Genomic DNA, 16,535 nt, shown 5'->3' with positions numbered 1-16,535 from the left:
TAGTAAAAAAAAAAATTTTCAAAAGGGTGAATAATAACTTCATTTTTCCCTGCTTGCAACATCTTAATGAATTATGCTGAAGATGAAGAAATATAGTTACCTTAACATGACATAGCTTTGCTAAGCTAGCAGGCTTCCCATGCCAGTTGGCTGGATGGTTTAAATGTTTAATCACTCGTCTTTCACAAGTGGAACCCTGGTTTGAATCCAGCCCTAGAAAGCAAGCCTGATTAATGTCTGCAAAGGTCCTGCCATTAAAATTATAAAGAACTGGTAGTCTCAGGCACCCATCGACACTTGTCCACATCTCAGCAGCACTCCAATGCATAGTTGGCAGCAAGCGCATGGATGTTTGGTTAAAGGTGATCCAGAGATGTAATGAAGGAGGAGGCTTAGAAGCTTCAAGGTTCAGATCATTTTTTCCCATGCCAGTATAATAATTTCATTTTCATAGGTCAAATGTTGGACATCTTCCCAATTTGCTCTGAGCGAAAAGCCATTTGTGGCTGTAAATTGCCACTTGGGCTCCAGTCTCCTTATTTATTGCCGTCTTCAGCAATAACACGTTCACAAAGGTCATGTTGTTTTACAAAAAGAGGATTTTAATGGCGAAGACTTTCAAATATTAAGTACCAATTGAAAAACCGTAACCTGGTTTCCCATTCCAATGGCTTTCGCTGGTTTTCCTTACGGCGGCCCACATGCCCCCCTCTGAAGGAGGAGAAAACAGGACGGCCTTCACCCTTAAATCAGCACAAGTGAGAGCGCCACCATGCGCCTCCCTCTGATGGTCTGTGGAGCTGGGGCAGCAGAGGGTTGGAGGTGTTACGTCAGGGTCTGGAGCTGGAGAGCAATGGTTGGACGGGCAAACTCCCTTTTGCAGATGAGGATATCTTCCCTCTACGCTCACAGCCCAGCTGGGAGAGAGGGTAGAATGGTATGGTCCTGGAAGCCAAAGCCAACAGGACTGTGCAGCAGGGGGAACAAGAATAATACGTAGCAATTATCCTCCATAGATCTCAAAGCACTTTGCAAAGGAGCATTGTTGGTCCCATTTTACAGATGGGGAAACTGAGACTCAGAAGAGTTAAGTGACTTGTCACACACTGAGCTCTCATGATTCCCAGTCTCCCTAATCCCAAGACCTCACAGTGAAGTGAGGGTCAGAGGCCCACTCAGTGGTACCCCAGGGTCCATATTGTTCTGTGTGGATTTCTCTGCAGATTCACTGGCGTAACTGGCACAAAATCCTCCCTTCTCACCAGCAAGGAGAACCTGTGTCTTTACGTGATACCTGCTACCTTACTGCATTTGGGGTGCTTGTTTTATGCAGGAGGGTAGCATGTGGCCCAAGGGATGCTAATTCCCAGTGGGGCTCATGTTTAAACAAGGTCTTGCTCTAGCATCCTCCTGCAAGGAAGTCCCAAAGCCAAATCTGAGATGTGCCCAGATCGGTGTCCATTTGCGGACACCAGAGGGCGGGATTATGATAGCAGGGCAGGAGCCAGCAGAAAGAGAGCTTGAGTTAGGAGGATGACAATTCTTCGTGAAAAACAAATAGTTTGGACCAGATTCTCATCCCCGTGCTCGTGTTGAGTAGCACCATGGATAGCCACAGAGCAGCCACCTTATGTGAGGGAGCATTTTACTCCTTCTTTGTGCCAGTGTAAACAACTCCACAAGGTTTAAAGCAATGGCCGTCCGAGCCCCTTCGTCTTCGCAGACAGTGATAACAGTAACACTGACTCGCCTCCTTTCATTTTCATCAATTTCACTGGCTGTCGTTCAGTGGAGTTACTCCAGATTTACACCAGTGTAAGAGACAGCAGAATCAGGCCCTTAGCATTTACAGATCACCTTAAAAGCATCAGGTCCCTTCCCTGCCGCTGCTCCCATTGGCTCCAATGGACATGCGTGGCATAGCCTAGCAAGACTCAGCCAGTGATTCCCCACCAAGCCCCTCAGTCCATCAGAGATGAGATTTGTTAATCTTACAGAATCATAGGACTGGAAGGTACCTCAAGAGGTCATCGAGTCCAGTCCCCTGCACTCATGGCAGGACTAAGTATTGTAGGTGTCAACTCCATGGGTGCTCCGGGGATGGAGCATCCATGGGAAAAAATTGGTGATGCTTAGCAGCCACCGGCAGCTTCCCGCCCACCCCCCTGCCCCAGCTCACCTCCGCCTCCATTCTGCCTCCACCTCCACCCCTGGGCGCACCTCCTGCCCGCTTTTTCCCCCGGCTCCCTCCCAGCGCTTGTGCCTTGAAACAGCTGATTTGCATGGCAAGTGCTGGGAGGAAGGGGAGAGATGGGGGAATGCAGTGCACTCGGGGAAGAGGCAGAGCTGGGGCGGGGATTTGGGGAAGGGGTTGGAATGGGGGCAGGGCAGAAGCGGGGAAAGGATGGAGATGGGGTAGGGCTGGGGGGGGCATGAGCCCTCACCGGTGCCAGGGAAAGTTGGCGCTGATGCTAAGTATTATCTAGCCCAGCAGTTCTCAAATGGTGGGTTGGGACCCCAAAGTGGATTAAAATGGGGTCACCAGGACTGAGTTGGACTTGCTGGGGCCCGGGGCCTGGGGCCAAAGCCGAAGCCCGAGCCCCATCACCTGAGGCTGAAGCCTGAGAGTTTCAGGCCTGCATGTTGGGACTCAGGTTACAGGCCCCCCCTGCCTGGAGCTGAAGCCCTTGGGCTTCAGCTTTTTTCCCCCTCACCCAGACCAGTGGGGCTCAGGCAGGTTCAGGCTTCGGTCCCCACTCCTGGGGTCATGTAGTAATATTTATTGTCAGAAGGGGGTCGCGGTGCAGAGATGTTTGAGGACCCCTGATCTAGACCATCCCTGACAGGTGTTTGTCTAACCTGTTCTTAAAAATCTCCAAGAATCTCCAGTCTTCCACTCACATTACAAGCCCTGGGCATTTTGGGCATGGAGGAGGGTTTGTTCACTGTTGAATCCTGAGGGGAGGCGGTGGCAGCTATTTATTTACTATGGATGGAGTGGCCTGCTATCAGTGCCATGGGGCAATGATTCCAGGTGGTTCGCTTTACCTATTGTCTGGATGCCCAGTAGAGGGTGTGCCCCTGTTAGCTAGAATACATTCTTCAGTCCACATTGAAAGGATAATGTAATAAATAAGCAATGTCACAGCCCTGCAAGGTAGATAAGTACTGGCAGCCCCACCTTGCAGCTGGGGAGACCAAAGGCAGGAGGAAGCCAAGGCACCTGTGGAAGCCAATATAAAAAGTGGCTGTGTCTGCTCCAGGTAGCACACTCAAGGAGCTGAAAAGCTTCAAGAAGAGTTGTAGTGTTCAGGTGATCTCCCAGAGCCCCACAAGTGGCTTCCTTGTAGCAGACAATAGAAATGTAACAAAAGAATTAAGGTGTCACTCGCACCTGTTCCTTGCCATAGAGGTCTAGACTCAATGACCCAGGAGGCCACTTCCAGCCCTATGTCCTTCAATTGTCTTCTTAATCAGGTCATCTGTTTTTTTGAGAGTGGTCCTTTGGGGCCCTGTAAAGTCCTGTACCATCCCTGCATGCCCCTTTTGTCCCAGTGGGGTGTGCCCCACCTTGATTTACGCTGATTGGGCAGCCGTGGGTTCGCTTTAACAGCCTGTGGCAAGGAGAAGCCACCACACACTAACAAAACCTCACGTCCCCTTTTAATGAGGGTTCAGGACAGGAGCAATCACAATACACAGTTCATGAGGGCCTCACCTCAGGGCCCTGGTTCAGAGCTGCCACACTTAACGTCCACCCAACAAAGTCTCTGAGTTGAATCAGGCTGGTCTCCGGGAGCCTGAGAGAGAACCCACTACCCACATCTACTCCCCTCTTTCTCCCTCAGCTGCCTCTTTAAATAGCCCAGCCCTAGGGCGGGACGGAGCCTCCGTTCCACGCCGAGCTGTCATGGTGGTAAGCTCCAGCCTGTCCCTAAAGGGGCAGTGCTCTCCTTCACCAGCCCATTGGTGATCCCAGTGAAGTCAAGGGCAGTTTTGTCATTGATTTCTCTGGGAGCAGGTTAGAGCTCCTTGTGCTGGGAACAGCACACAGAAGTTGGCCCTTTTTAATCATCCTGTGGTAGCTTGTGAGATGAGTGTCTGACTCCAGCAAAGGCCTTTGGCTCTCTCAAGATGGAATTCCATCTGCTTCAAGACAGAGCAAGTTCTTCATCAAAACACAGCGGTCACTGACTGCCTCCTGAATGGCAAGCCTGGGGTGGGCATTGCTTTCTGATTCTCACCAATGGACTGTGCTGGATGGAAACGTCTCTCAGACCTTGAGAACTGCCACCAATGTGATCCCATGTATCCCCATGTTTTAAACATCCTAGGTAAAAACAGTCTATCCCATATCTCAGTCATGCTTGTCCTCATGCCCTTCAATGAATAATAATTAACCATAGGGGAAAAACAAAGACAACATAATCGCTGCTATTTCAGACCCAGGCTTCCTGGAGAGATCTCTGATTAGAAACCAATTCTGGAGTTCTACCAGAGGCTTTGTGTGTGACCTCAAGTGAACCACAGCCTCAGTATCCCATCTCTAAATTGAGGGAGTTGCAAATCCTAATTCCTTAGCGTTGGTAAAGTGGTTTTGATCTTCAGCTAGAAGGCATAGAGAACTGCACAGTAAACAATGGCCTCCCTCTAGACCCAGGTAAAGCTGTCAGGAAAGTACCTCTGCATGTTCAGTGCTGACTAGCCCCTGCAAGGAACGTAACAATAGCCTATGAGGTCTGAAACTAAAATATCAAAAGAGGGGCAGCTCTCTCTGCTGTTTGCCATGTCCATGACGGATAGCTACAGCAAGTAGAAACCAGCGCAGGCATTGAAGAAGATCCCGTACTACGTGAATGTTCAAATCAACATGTCTGGTCAATACTTGCTATTCTAGCCATTGAGGGTGCGTCTACACAGAGAGCGGCAGCGAGTTGCAGAGCTTGGGTCACCAGATTTAGGCTCAAGGTACAGTGCTAAAAAGAGCTGTGTAGACATTTGGGCTGGGTCTGGAGATAAGGCTCTAAAGCCCTTCCCTCTCCCTAGGCTTCAGAGCCTAAACATATATAGCTGGTTTTAGCACCACAGAGCAAATCTGTCCAGCCAGGCTCTGAGACTTGCTCGCTGAGTGGGTGCTTCTGTCGGCATAGCTAACATCATTCAGGGAGCTGGTGTTACTACACCCGTTGGACTATTGCTGTTGGCATACATTGTATCTACACCCGGGGGGCTCTGTCTCTAGAGTTATACCCATAAAGCTGGATCGGCAGAGCCCATGTAGTATAATCATGGCCTCCATTGGGGAAGACGGCCTAATTCAGTAAGGGGTGTTCTCGGTGACAAACCATTCAAATGCGGGTGTGGAAAAGAGCCTTCCCTTAGCTTAACCTGTTTGTCAGTCACAGACATGATGCTCACATTTCTTATAAGGAAAGAATCTGATCTGCTTTTGTCCTCTCTGTCTAGTGCATATCTGGATTCTATGTGCCGCTTTCTTAGGCTGCGAGAGGTCATACATTCATCAAGTCTACAGCTGATGCAAATTGACATGATTCCTTGACTTCACCAGAGCTGAAGATCTGGCCCTCAGTATTGCCTCAATCTCTTGCTCTAAGCTGAACCTACAAAGTCTTCATTTCATCTCCTAAATCGTCATCTGCAGGTGAATGTAAACCTAGCTGTCGCCTGTGAAATATGAGCAGATCCCAAAGAGCTCGATGTCGCTGACCGAGCCGTGGTGGGCAGGCCTAGTGGTGGAAGTGAGAGTTCGGCCTACCAGTCAGTGTTTAGGAAAGAAGTCAAGGGTGAGTACTGGAGCAACAGGAGCCAAATGCCAGAGCTCAGGGTTAAACCAGTCGTAAGGCAGAGGCGGAGGCAGGGATTACTACTGGCGTGACAGAAGCCAAATGCCAGAACCAGAGGGTCAAGTAGAGTCAGAAGACAGAAGCAGAGACAGGGATCAAAGCTAGCAGTCTGAGGCTGGAGGGACTGGAACAAGGGCAAGTACAGCTACGGGCATGGTATACATCAAGCAGCCACTGATCTGGTGTAGGGGCCAGGCTTATAACCAGCCAATTCCAAGGCAGTGCAGCTAGCAGGGAAGTTAGTGGGAGCAGGCCAGCGGCTGGTCTTGGCTGGTCTGGTCCCTGACACTCTGGGTTACAGAAGTCATGATCACAGCTCTCAGCAGTTTATCCCTACCAAATCGTTGGAGGTTTGTGTACCATTACCGCTGACTTGAGATGGACATATGGGAGAAACTGACCCATATCTCAGCTTCAGTAAAGCTTTTGATACAATGTCACATGACCGTCTCATAAACAAACTAGGAAATATAGCGCAGATCAGGGGTAGGCAACCTATGGCACTGATTTTCAGTGGCACTCACACTGCCCAGGTCCTGGCCACTGTTCTGGGGGGGCTCTGCATTTTAATTTAATTTTAAACAAAGTTTCTTAAACACTTTAAAAACCTTGTTTACTTTACATACAATAGTTTAGTTATATATTATAGACTTATAGAAAGAGATCTTCTAAAAATGTTAAAATGTATGACTGGCACGCAAAACCTTAAATTAGAGTGAATAAATAAAGACTCGGCACACCACGTTTAAAAGGTTGCCGACCCCTGGCATAGATGAACCTATTATAAGATGAATGCATAACCGGTTGAAAAAGCTTTCCCACAGAGTAATTATCAATAGTTCACAGTCAAGCTGGAAGGGTATATTGAGTGGGGTTCTGCAGGGATTGCTCCTGGGTCCAGTTCTACTCAGTAGCTTCATAAATGATTTGAATAATGGCATAGAGAGTACACTTATAAAGTTTGTGGATGATACCAAGATAGGAGGGGTTGCAAGCATTTTAAAGGATAGAGTTATAATTCAAAAGGATCTGGACAAACTGGACAAATGGTCTGAAATAAACAGGATGAAATTCAGTAAAGACAACTGCAAAGTACTACACTTAGGAAGGAATAATCAATTGTACAACTACAAAATGGGAAACGACTGCCTAGGAAGGAGTACTGCGGAGAAGGATCTGGGGGTCACAGTGGATCACAAACTAAATATGAGTCAACGATGTAATACTGTTGCAAAAAAAAAGTGAACAACATTCTGGGATGTATTAGCAGGAGTGTTGTAAGCAAGGCAGAAGAAGCACGAGGAAAGACTGAATAATTGGGTTTGTTTAGGCTGGAGAAGAGAAGAATAAGGTGGTACATGATAACAGTCTTCAAGTAGATAAAAAGGAGGAAGATAAATTGTTTTCCTTAACCTCTGAGGATAGGACAAGAAGCAATGGGCTTAAACTGAGGCAAGGGAGACTTAGTTTAGACAATAGAAAAAACTTCCTAACTGTCAGGGTGGTTAAGCATCGGAACAAATTGCCTAGAGACAGGTTGTGGAATCTCTATCACTGGGGGTTTTTAAGAACAGGCCAGACAAACACCTGTCAGGAAGGGTCTAGATAATACTTAGTTCTGCCTCAGTGAAGGGGACTGAACTGGATGATCTATCCAAGTCCCTTTCAGTCCTACATTTCTGCGAGTCAGACCCTAAACTTTTTGTAGTGTCAAGCTCCAGCTAATGCTGGGGCAGCAATCCAACAATCCTGCATAATGGACCAGCTCTTCAGCTGTTGTAAATGGCACAGCTCCCTTGATTTCAACGGATCTTCATCAGTTTACATCAGCTCAGGCTATGGCCCAAAGCACGTACAATGCAGTGCATCCATTTCCAGTGCTGCTCCCGTATCCAGCGAGTTATGGACGGGGCCAGCCAAATGAAAGAAACTGTCTAAGAATGTGCATTTATTGGTCAGCTTTTCTGTCACTGTAGCAAGTGCTGAGTTGACAGTGGCATGGTTGGACTGAAAGTCCTTAGATACAGCCAGGCGGTTAGGGGAGAGGCCCTGTTGGGCAGGTTCCCAAGCCCACATGCCAGGTTATTAACAAAAAAAGTGTGTGTAGCTGTTATTGAAACATAATGTTATGGCTATAAAAAGAGTCGACCTACTCAGGGTGAGCTGTGTTTTCATTTTACTTCTGTCTGGGCATATTAAATGATCAAGAATAAAATTTACTGAAGGTCCACGTCACCCACACATACACGCACAACTCCTTGACTCCAAACACTAGCAAGGGGACACGTGAAGTTCTGATTACACTCCCAGCCCCTCCTGTATCAGACTGCGGAAAAGCCTCGTGCTCACTGGCAGATAAGTGGGCCTGGGTCTCCTCTCACTCCGGGGTCGCATTGGTGTGACTCTGTGGGGTTACCCCAGTGTGAGGGAGAGGATAACTGGGCTCATTAAATCCATTATCCACACAAAGGGTGCCAAACACACAGACTTTCTTCTTGCTCTTCCAAAGGGATTAGACCTATCAGAATACAAGGGACCTCCTGACTTGGGAGGGGAGCCCTTCTTAGCCAACAGGCCTATAAATTCTACATGGAGACCAGCTCTTCCATTCATGTGGCTGAAAATATTTCACTGGGCAGCTGTTCCTCCAATGCCCAAAACATCCCAGGGGAGTAACCCACCTCCACCCCCAATTTCTCAAACAGAATGTAGTAATAATCTCTTACATTTTTCTTGGCCCTGTTCATCCTGAAGTGCTTTACAAGCTACCGTAGCTACAAGGTTTGCTTTCCCCACCACATGCAGCCACTTCTGGGGAGAATCACAGCAGCCTTTAAACAGTGGGCAGCTACACCGCCCTAATGTGTAGGTGAGGGACTGAAGAAAAATACTGTATCCAGTGGAAAAGAGATGAGGAATTCTAGGTAAGCAGGCTATTAGAATTCAGCTGGGGTTCATACTCTTGTGAAAAGTGCCATGGAATCTCTAAGGACCATAAAATTAATGTTTCAAAATCTGAAATCAATGAAGTGAGTTCAGTGGCGATACACTGGGGTAAATCCAGAGTAACTATGAACCAGATCCTGCTCCCATTGAAATCAATGGACACATTTCAACTGACTGCACTGGATCGGGCCTTATATTCATGTATATTCCAATAGTCACAAAGAATCCATTCTCCTCTGGGCCTTTTCAGGCTTTTGTGTCAATCTTTGTTAAGCCCATAGATTGGAGGTTCATGCCACACCCTTCTGCACTTTTCGGAGCAAGGTACAAATGAGCAGGAGTTTAGTTGCCATAGGTTTTCATCAGTGTCATGCCCTCACCAGCTAACTTTGTTTTGAGTGTATGTTAATCAGCATCAGTTTTTCAAGCACAGTTGTAAATAAAAAGTAAAAAACCATGTTTGGTATAGAAAATCCAGGAGCTGATCTGACAGCCCTGTGTTTACAGAGGGCTTCAAAGGAAAAGTATAGAAAAAGCTGTGAAGGGGACTTGTTAAAATAGGCTGGGTTCTTGACCTGTTGCATCTTAGCTACTCTTGTATCAGCGTTGACTTCTAGGCATGCACTAAGTCCTGGTGCTAAACATCACCATCAAGCTTCTAGGGGGTTGTAGCTACTGCACATGCATGGAAACAATTTCCCTTTGCACTTGTACACAGCACATCTCATTGGAGCATCTCAAAGCATGTTAATGAGGCCTCACGACCTGCTCCCCACCAGACATGAATGCGTTAGCGTAAAGTGAAATCTTCTTAACTAGAGCACTTCTGTGGACAGCTCCATTAAAGGGCCATTCCCAGCTGATGGCCTAACCCTGTACCCACCAGTCACTGAGAGTTTTGTTGTGACTTTAATGGAAGCTGGAGCAGGTCTTATGGAAAGAGGTCTTAAAAAAAAAATGTGTCAAGATGACTTCCAGGCTCATTGGTAAAATAATAGTTCCTGGATTCTCCAGTGACACTGATATGAAACAGGCCCTGTTTCGCTCTCCATTAGCAAAGTGCATGTGACCACAGTCACATTCTTGTTGAGTTCATGGCCTCAGTGATATCCCAGGGCAGTGGGTTCCACAGATTAATTGTGCATTGTGTCAAACAGTACATCCTTTTATCAGATTTCAGTGTGCTGACTTTTAATTTCACAGGGTGCCTCCTTGTTTTTGTGGACTGAGGAAGGATAAATTAGTGTTCCTCATTGACCTCCTCTAGACCAGGCATCAGGAGTGGCAGAAGCACCCTAAAACAGGGAACGCATAGGCACCCGAATCTTGGGCCCGCCCCCCTGTGCCACACCCCCAAGGCCCCACCCCCACACCATCTTTTCCCCTGAGCACCTGCCCTCCTGCTGCCCATTCCCCCGAGACCCTTCCCTCTCACAGCCCATTCTCCCCAAATTCCCACCTTCACACTGCCCCTTCACCCAAGACCCCGCCCCCAGACTACCACTTCCTCCCAAGACCCCCTACCCCGTCATTCACCCTTACAGCAGGTAAAAAGTGATGGGGCCATGGCCCCCAGCTCCCCCTGTTCTGGTGCCCCTGCCAGACAGTTTTTTTTTAAACAGTAGCATTTAGAAGCCCCAGTGGAGTTCCAGGCCGTGCTGTGCTAGGCGTGCTGTATAAGCACACAGCAACAGACAGTCCCTGTCCCGTAGCCCTGATAATGTAACTAGACTAGACAAAGGGAAATAGAGGGGAAATAACTTACTCGAGGTCACCCCACAGGTCTGTGACAGAGCAGACCACACAACCCAGGCCTGCTAACTCCCAGTCTAACACCTTATCACTGGACCACTCTGCCTCTCCTATTTCATACACCTCTTTCGCATCAGCTTTTATTTATCTCCTTGCTATTCTGAACGGCCCTAAACATTATTACCTCTCCCCATGGGGGAATCCATGTCTTTTGTTGCTTTTCACTGGACCATGTCAAAGTTTGCTACATGTTCCATGAAAGACTTGTGCCAGTACAGATTAACATTCTTGTGCCAGGCAATAGCCAACTACAGTGGTGTGAGCAATACTTCGATGACAATGCACATGGAGATGTGATCTTGTCAGTTCTGATAGTTTGGCCTGGATCTGTACTGATCGGAAGATGACTAAAGAAACCCAGAGCACTGCAGAAAGCATTGCTAGAGTTTCATTAGTTGGCACGCTCCTCTTGGAGTCAACACTGAAGCAATACCCTGGCAGGCTGTTAGGGGGCGCTGTGTTTCTGGGGAGGTGTCACCAGTCAAAGGAGGATTGAAACTGTGATCATGACCACACGGTATCATTATAAATCTCGTGGCACATTCTGTAACAACATGGATACAAATCCAGGTGGCCTGTGCTAATTTCAATGCAGGTACCTGCATTCTGCTCAGCTGCTGGTCCTCACTTCTAATGAATAAGCTACTCTGCACTTCTTGCCTTAAACGGCTGTGCACTGTCTGCGATGTATTGCTAAATAGTTACCATGCTTGAACCCCATTTCAATAATCTGAGTGCTCACCATCCGGAATGCCTTCCGTCAACCTAGCAGTGTCTAGAAGGAGGCTTTGATTGGCTTAATTACGTCTCTTGGGATTTTTCACACCCTGAGCCACATACGTAGGTCAACCTACATTTGAGGTGTAGACCAGGCTAAGGGCGCATCTGCACTTTGAGTTGGAGATGTAAATTCCAGCTGGAGAAGCTAGTTCTGACTGATTTATAACCTCAGAGGCAGGCGACCCCGAGTATGTACCCACCTGAAATGCTAGCTACATCCGCAGAGCAGCCAGCCCCTCCCACCTCTGCAGTGACACTCTGTAGTGCAACAGGGAATTGCACCCATGTTGCCTGAGTCCCAGGCCAGCATCCTAATGTCTGGCCCATCCCTTCTCTTCTGTACACATCCCCAGGCTATTTGTGCAAGTTCTGAGGGATCTCATTTCCTACCACAAACCTCCATTCCAGTCCATCGAATATTGCCCTGTTTGGAGAAATTGCCAAATCCCAGCGCGAGGAGCTGCTCCCTCTGATCGAGCACACGCACTGAAAACGAGTCTCTGCATGACCAGTTTCGACCAGGCTCTTTGTAGATTCGCTACCTAATAATCGTATGTATTTGACTGATTTTGTTATTGTCAGCTTTGTGCTAGCGTGGAGTTTACATTGTATAAGAAGGCGCAATGCATTGGGCTGGGCTCCTAAATCATCATCACACTAACAGCCAGACCCGCCACCCTTACACTGAGTAATGCCTCACTTTTCATGTCATCTCATTGTTCTCGATCATCCCAGCTAGCTCCATGCACTGATCCTCCTTCCTTCACGTGGATTCAATCAAGCTAAGGTGCTTACATGGCCCCCAACACTGCAGTATCTGAGCCCGTCTCAATCTTCAGAGTATTTATCCTCCCAGCATCCCTGTGAGGCAGGGCAGCGCTGTTCTCCCCATTGTACAGATGAGGAACTGAGGGGCTAAGTGACACAGTCTGTGGCAGGTCAGGGACGTGATGCCTGGTCACCTGGATCCCAAACTAGTGCCTAATCCCTCCCCCCAGAAGAGGGGCTCAGGGCCTCCAACGCACTGTACCCACACTCTGAGAACTCACTGTGCTGCCTGCGATCCTTACTGGGGAGGAGGTGGATTCAGGGTGCACCAGGGAGCAGGGGGCGGTCCAGGGGCAGGATTTGCAGAGGATCTAGGATCTGAAGTTAATAAACTGCCAGGTTTGCTCTGGATCCCACTGCAGATACTTGAGAGCTACTGCAGCCAGCGGGATAATTACCGGTAGCAAAGCTCCAGTAGTGCCGCATTGGTGGAGGGGAGGGGGCAGAGCTGCTGCAGAGCTACGAGGCTTCATGCAGATCCCAGGGGCAGCTTTTCCGCAGGGGAGCAAACTCTACCACCCCATGAGAGGATGATTCAGGGAAATCTCAGCTAGGAAATTCCCGTGTAGGCTTCCTCCCAAGAAATCCCCTCCTACAGCTTTTCACCTGGGAGGGAACAATCTAAGCTGCTGATTTCCCTGGGAGTAAGGATGGCAGAATCTGGACCTATGTGAGTGAACCCACAGCACACATATTCACCGTAAGGACTGGTACATGCAGCTTGTCTATACACTCAGACTAAAATCTACCAGCCTGTGCTGCCATTGAATCATTTTTGAAGGCAGCCCTTGGCTAGAACAACATCTAACCCTTTGGAAATTGTTTGCTGCCTGACAGCTGAAAGCAGACAAGTTAACAGGTGCAGGAGCTGGAGCAGCCGCTGTCTAGCTGCATGTAAGAGAGACCTCTTCTGGCCGAAGAGAGGAGAGTTATGTCTACTGTCAGCCCTGCATTCTTTTAGCTCACCAGCTAAAGGCTCCTACTTCTTGTAAGATCCCCAGCTAGCATCGCCCCTCCATCACTGCTACCTGGGAGAGCCCTCAGCTGAGCTAGCACTGATCTCAGAGATGTAGCTTTGAATTGCCATGGGCCTTGCAAAATCAGCTGTAAAGCATGTGTGAAATGGCTCCGCTGATTTGAGCAACATCTACTCACATACCTCAGATCAAAATTAAACCCTAACACTTTTATATGCTGGGGAATAGGAAGAAGAAGAAGCAGATGAATCCATAAGCTTTGGGCACAAAACTCCGTATCTTAGTTTCAATATGCTAAACTGCATTACCAGTAGTTTACCAGTTTCCATATTGTATGTTGGGATGTTATTGCATCTGCTGAGTAAATACCAGTGAATGAAATAAACATGCCCTACCAATAATAGCCTGTCTCACTGAAACTCAGAGGTAAAGCAAGGAGCTGCTGGGGCTGGAGTATAGGGCTTTCCCAGGTCAGCGGACCAGATGCCAAAGAAGGAACTCCTGCATCATGGCCAGCAGAGAGATGCGCCATGTTTATGTCCCACTGCAAAACAACCTCCCTGATGAGTTTATGAAGGCACAAAACAGGCTTGCTGTGTAATGTGAGCAGAGAGGAAAGGTGAAGATGGCAGACTAGAAAAAGAAGTCACCTGTGCCCTTGTTCCTAAGTCAGGTCGTCAGCAGTAAAGGACAGGCAGACCTTGACCAGGCTGAGATATACACTTCTAGTCGGAACTATTGCTCCGAAAAAAAATCTCCTTGGGGGAGTGGGTGGGAATAGGAAGTTCTGCAAGGTAAGTAACAGAATCTTATATGTGCCTGGTACCAAACTCATCCTTAGCATAATGGCTGATTTCTGCGGTGTTGCCCCACGGAGGAATTTGGCCCATTGTTTCTAAAGGATATTCGCCAGGCAGTGGAAATCTGCAGCTCCTACCTGCCACTGAGAAGTATGAGCAAGGTAGAGATTGCCAGACTGGACCAGTTCCAAGTTCTAGCTAGACCAGATCCTGCCTCTGACAAGGGCCGGCACCTGATGCGTCGGAGGAAGGTGAAAGAAACCCCATAGTGGGCAGATGTGGGAGAACATGCCTCCCATGAAAATCTCATCCTAATCCTTAATAGGTAGGGAATGTCTTGAAGCATGGGGCTTCAAACCCCTTCTCAAGCTTTTTGGTTAGTATCAACTATCACAATACTAGGAATTGGTTGTTAGTGATATTTTTGCCTTCTGATTACCTCTGTCAGAAAGTGGAAAGATTGTCAGTTACCTGGGCTTGCCTTGGAAAACTTCTTTACAGCCGTGTATGTGCCATGAGAGGAAGACCCAGGCATGGTGGGTTCTGAAAACAAGAACCTCTAGAAAAGGAGCATCAGTAGCTTGCTGCACTTAATGAAAGCCTGCACTGTACTCACTTTGGATGGGAGGGAGAGAGAAGAAATTATAAACAAAAGCTTTACGGGTAACAGCTCCCTTAGAAGCTAGGCAGAAGAGAAAGCATCCACACTAGTTTTCAATGCAAACACTTCTATCCATTTATTAACAAACCTTTGCACTTTGTTAGCACTTCTGTTATTATCACTGATGCCTGCATGCGAGGTACTTCATGGACAAGTATGAAGCCAATACCCTAAAGACAGGATCTCTAAGCATTTTAGTGACTGTAATGACTTATACCTCAAACACTGAACACCACAGCGTTATTGGCCCCATTTTACATATGGGGAAACAGAAAGGTTAAGAGACTTGCCCAAGGCCACACACAGCAAGCCTGTGGCAGTGCTGGGAATAATGGTCAGGTCTCCTGCATGCTAGTAATGCAATCTAATCAGAAGAGCATCTTTTTTTCTCCGTATCTGTAAGGACAAACTTCCCAGCTTCAATCCATTGGAACACTGTGATCTGAGTTCCTTTCTACAGACTTGCCACAAGCAGGTCTGCTGTGGCATTGCTCGTTTCTCTTTGGAACATCACTGGTGCAAAAGCCGATTGCTCAAAAATCATAACTCCCCGCACCTGAGAGTCTCTTCTGGGGCAAGAGGTTCATTGAGATGTTACTGACACTGCATTCTGTCACCTGAGTACGAGTGCCTGTTTAATACAATCCGGAGCATCAATCAGTAGCTCACGCTCTCTAAGCAAAGCTGTCTCTAGCCACTGAGCTGTTCACAACCTCATGACTCAGGTTCTGATCTCAGCTACACCAGCAGAAAGCAGCAATAGAGCCAGTGAAGAGAATTTACACAGGTGGGACCCAGATTAGAATCTGACCCTATGTTTTCATACCTGGTACCCGCTGCTGTCAGCATAAGGGAGACCACATGCTAGTAATACATGCATCTCTGCACTTATTCCTGCCAAATGCAGTCTTTCCTAATTATCACTAATTATCCATGATGCTCATTCCTTCCAGACACAGAGTCTCTCCCCAGTCCTGCTCCCCATCATTCAATTCCTTCCCTCCCATACGTCTCATCCTTAATCATTCCTTTATATCTTATTTTTTAATTGCTCTTTACTTACGAGCTCTGGCTTCAATCTCAGAGGCAATAAAAAGCAGAAAAAATCCCAGGAAAAAGGAAAGCTCTCTGATTTCAGGAATCATTCTTCCTTTCAAGGGGAGGAGGGGGGGAAAAAAACCAAAAGCCCACACACTTTCTTTGCAGAGAGTTTAAAAAGGACTCAATATCCACAAAGCTACTTAAGAGCAGCAGCAAGCGGCCACAGAGTCAGCATATGAGACACACGCACGACACAGCTAATTCCTTCTTTACACAGAGCTCCCGCCAGCAGTTTGTTTTAGTCTCATCAAAGGCGCCTCCTTTTGGGGAAAGCAAGGAACTTTGTTAGTTATTATTTGAAAAAAAAATCAGCACTTTTTATTTTTTTCCCCACCTTTTTTTTTTTTTTTTTAAGTTTTGTGAAATTCCTCTGCTTCTTGGCTGCACTAGGGGAGGGGCTTCAGTGAGGAGGATTTGGAAACAGTGGAAACATATTAACCTCTCCCTTTCTGCAGCCTTCCCAGGAATATCCTCTCCCCCCTAACCCCGTCATGGTACATAACATTCCTAGGATTTTTCCCCCCACCATGCAGTTTTCTCCCTTCCCCCCAAATACCTTATCCTTTCTGAAGAAAAAAAAACCATACTGAAGTTTTCTTACAACACATCAAAGGATGTATTGTCAGTTTCACATCTGCTGTGTCCCCAGTCGGGGAAACATATCCTGCTCTCAGGGTATGTCTTCACTGCAGTTTACCCAAGTCCAGGCAGCCAGGTGAGCCAACCCTGGGTGTGAATGTCCACCCTGCTAAGCCACGCTCAAGTC

At 47.5% G+C, this 16,535-nt stretch overlaps 1 protein-coding gene across 1 annotated transcript in view; it reads right to left on the bottom strand.

Moving 5' to 3' along the window:
* Positions 1 to 15,943, bottom strand: part of CHRDL2 (chordin like 2) — a 70,869-nt gene extending 54,926 nt beyond the window's left edge. The window contains exon 1 of the mRNA XM_050937777.1: positions 15,732 to 15,943. Coding sequence (XP_050793734.1) covers positions 15,732 to 15,813 — 82 coding nt within the window. The 5' untranslated portion in view covers positions 15,814 to 15,943. The remainder of the gene's footprint in view (positions 1 to 15,731) is intronic.
* Between the last annotated feature and the right edge of the window lie 592 nt (positions 15,944 to 16,535).

This window comes from Gopherus flavomarginatus, chromosome 1 (genome assembly GCF_025201925.1).
Source record: "Gopherus flavomarginatus isolate rGopFla2 chromosome 1, rGopFla2.mat.asm, whole genome shotgun sequence".
Lineage (NCBI taxonomy): Eukaryota > Metazoa > Chordata > Testudines > Testudinidae > Gopherus > Gopherus flavomarginatus.
This window is presented reverse-complemented; position numbering and strand designations above follow the sequence as displayed.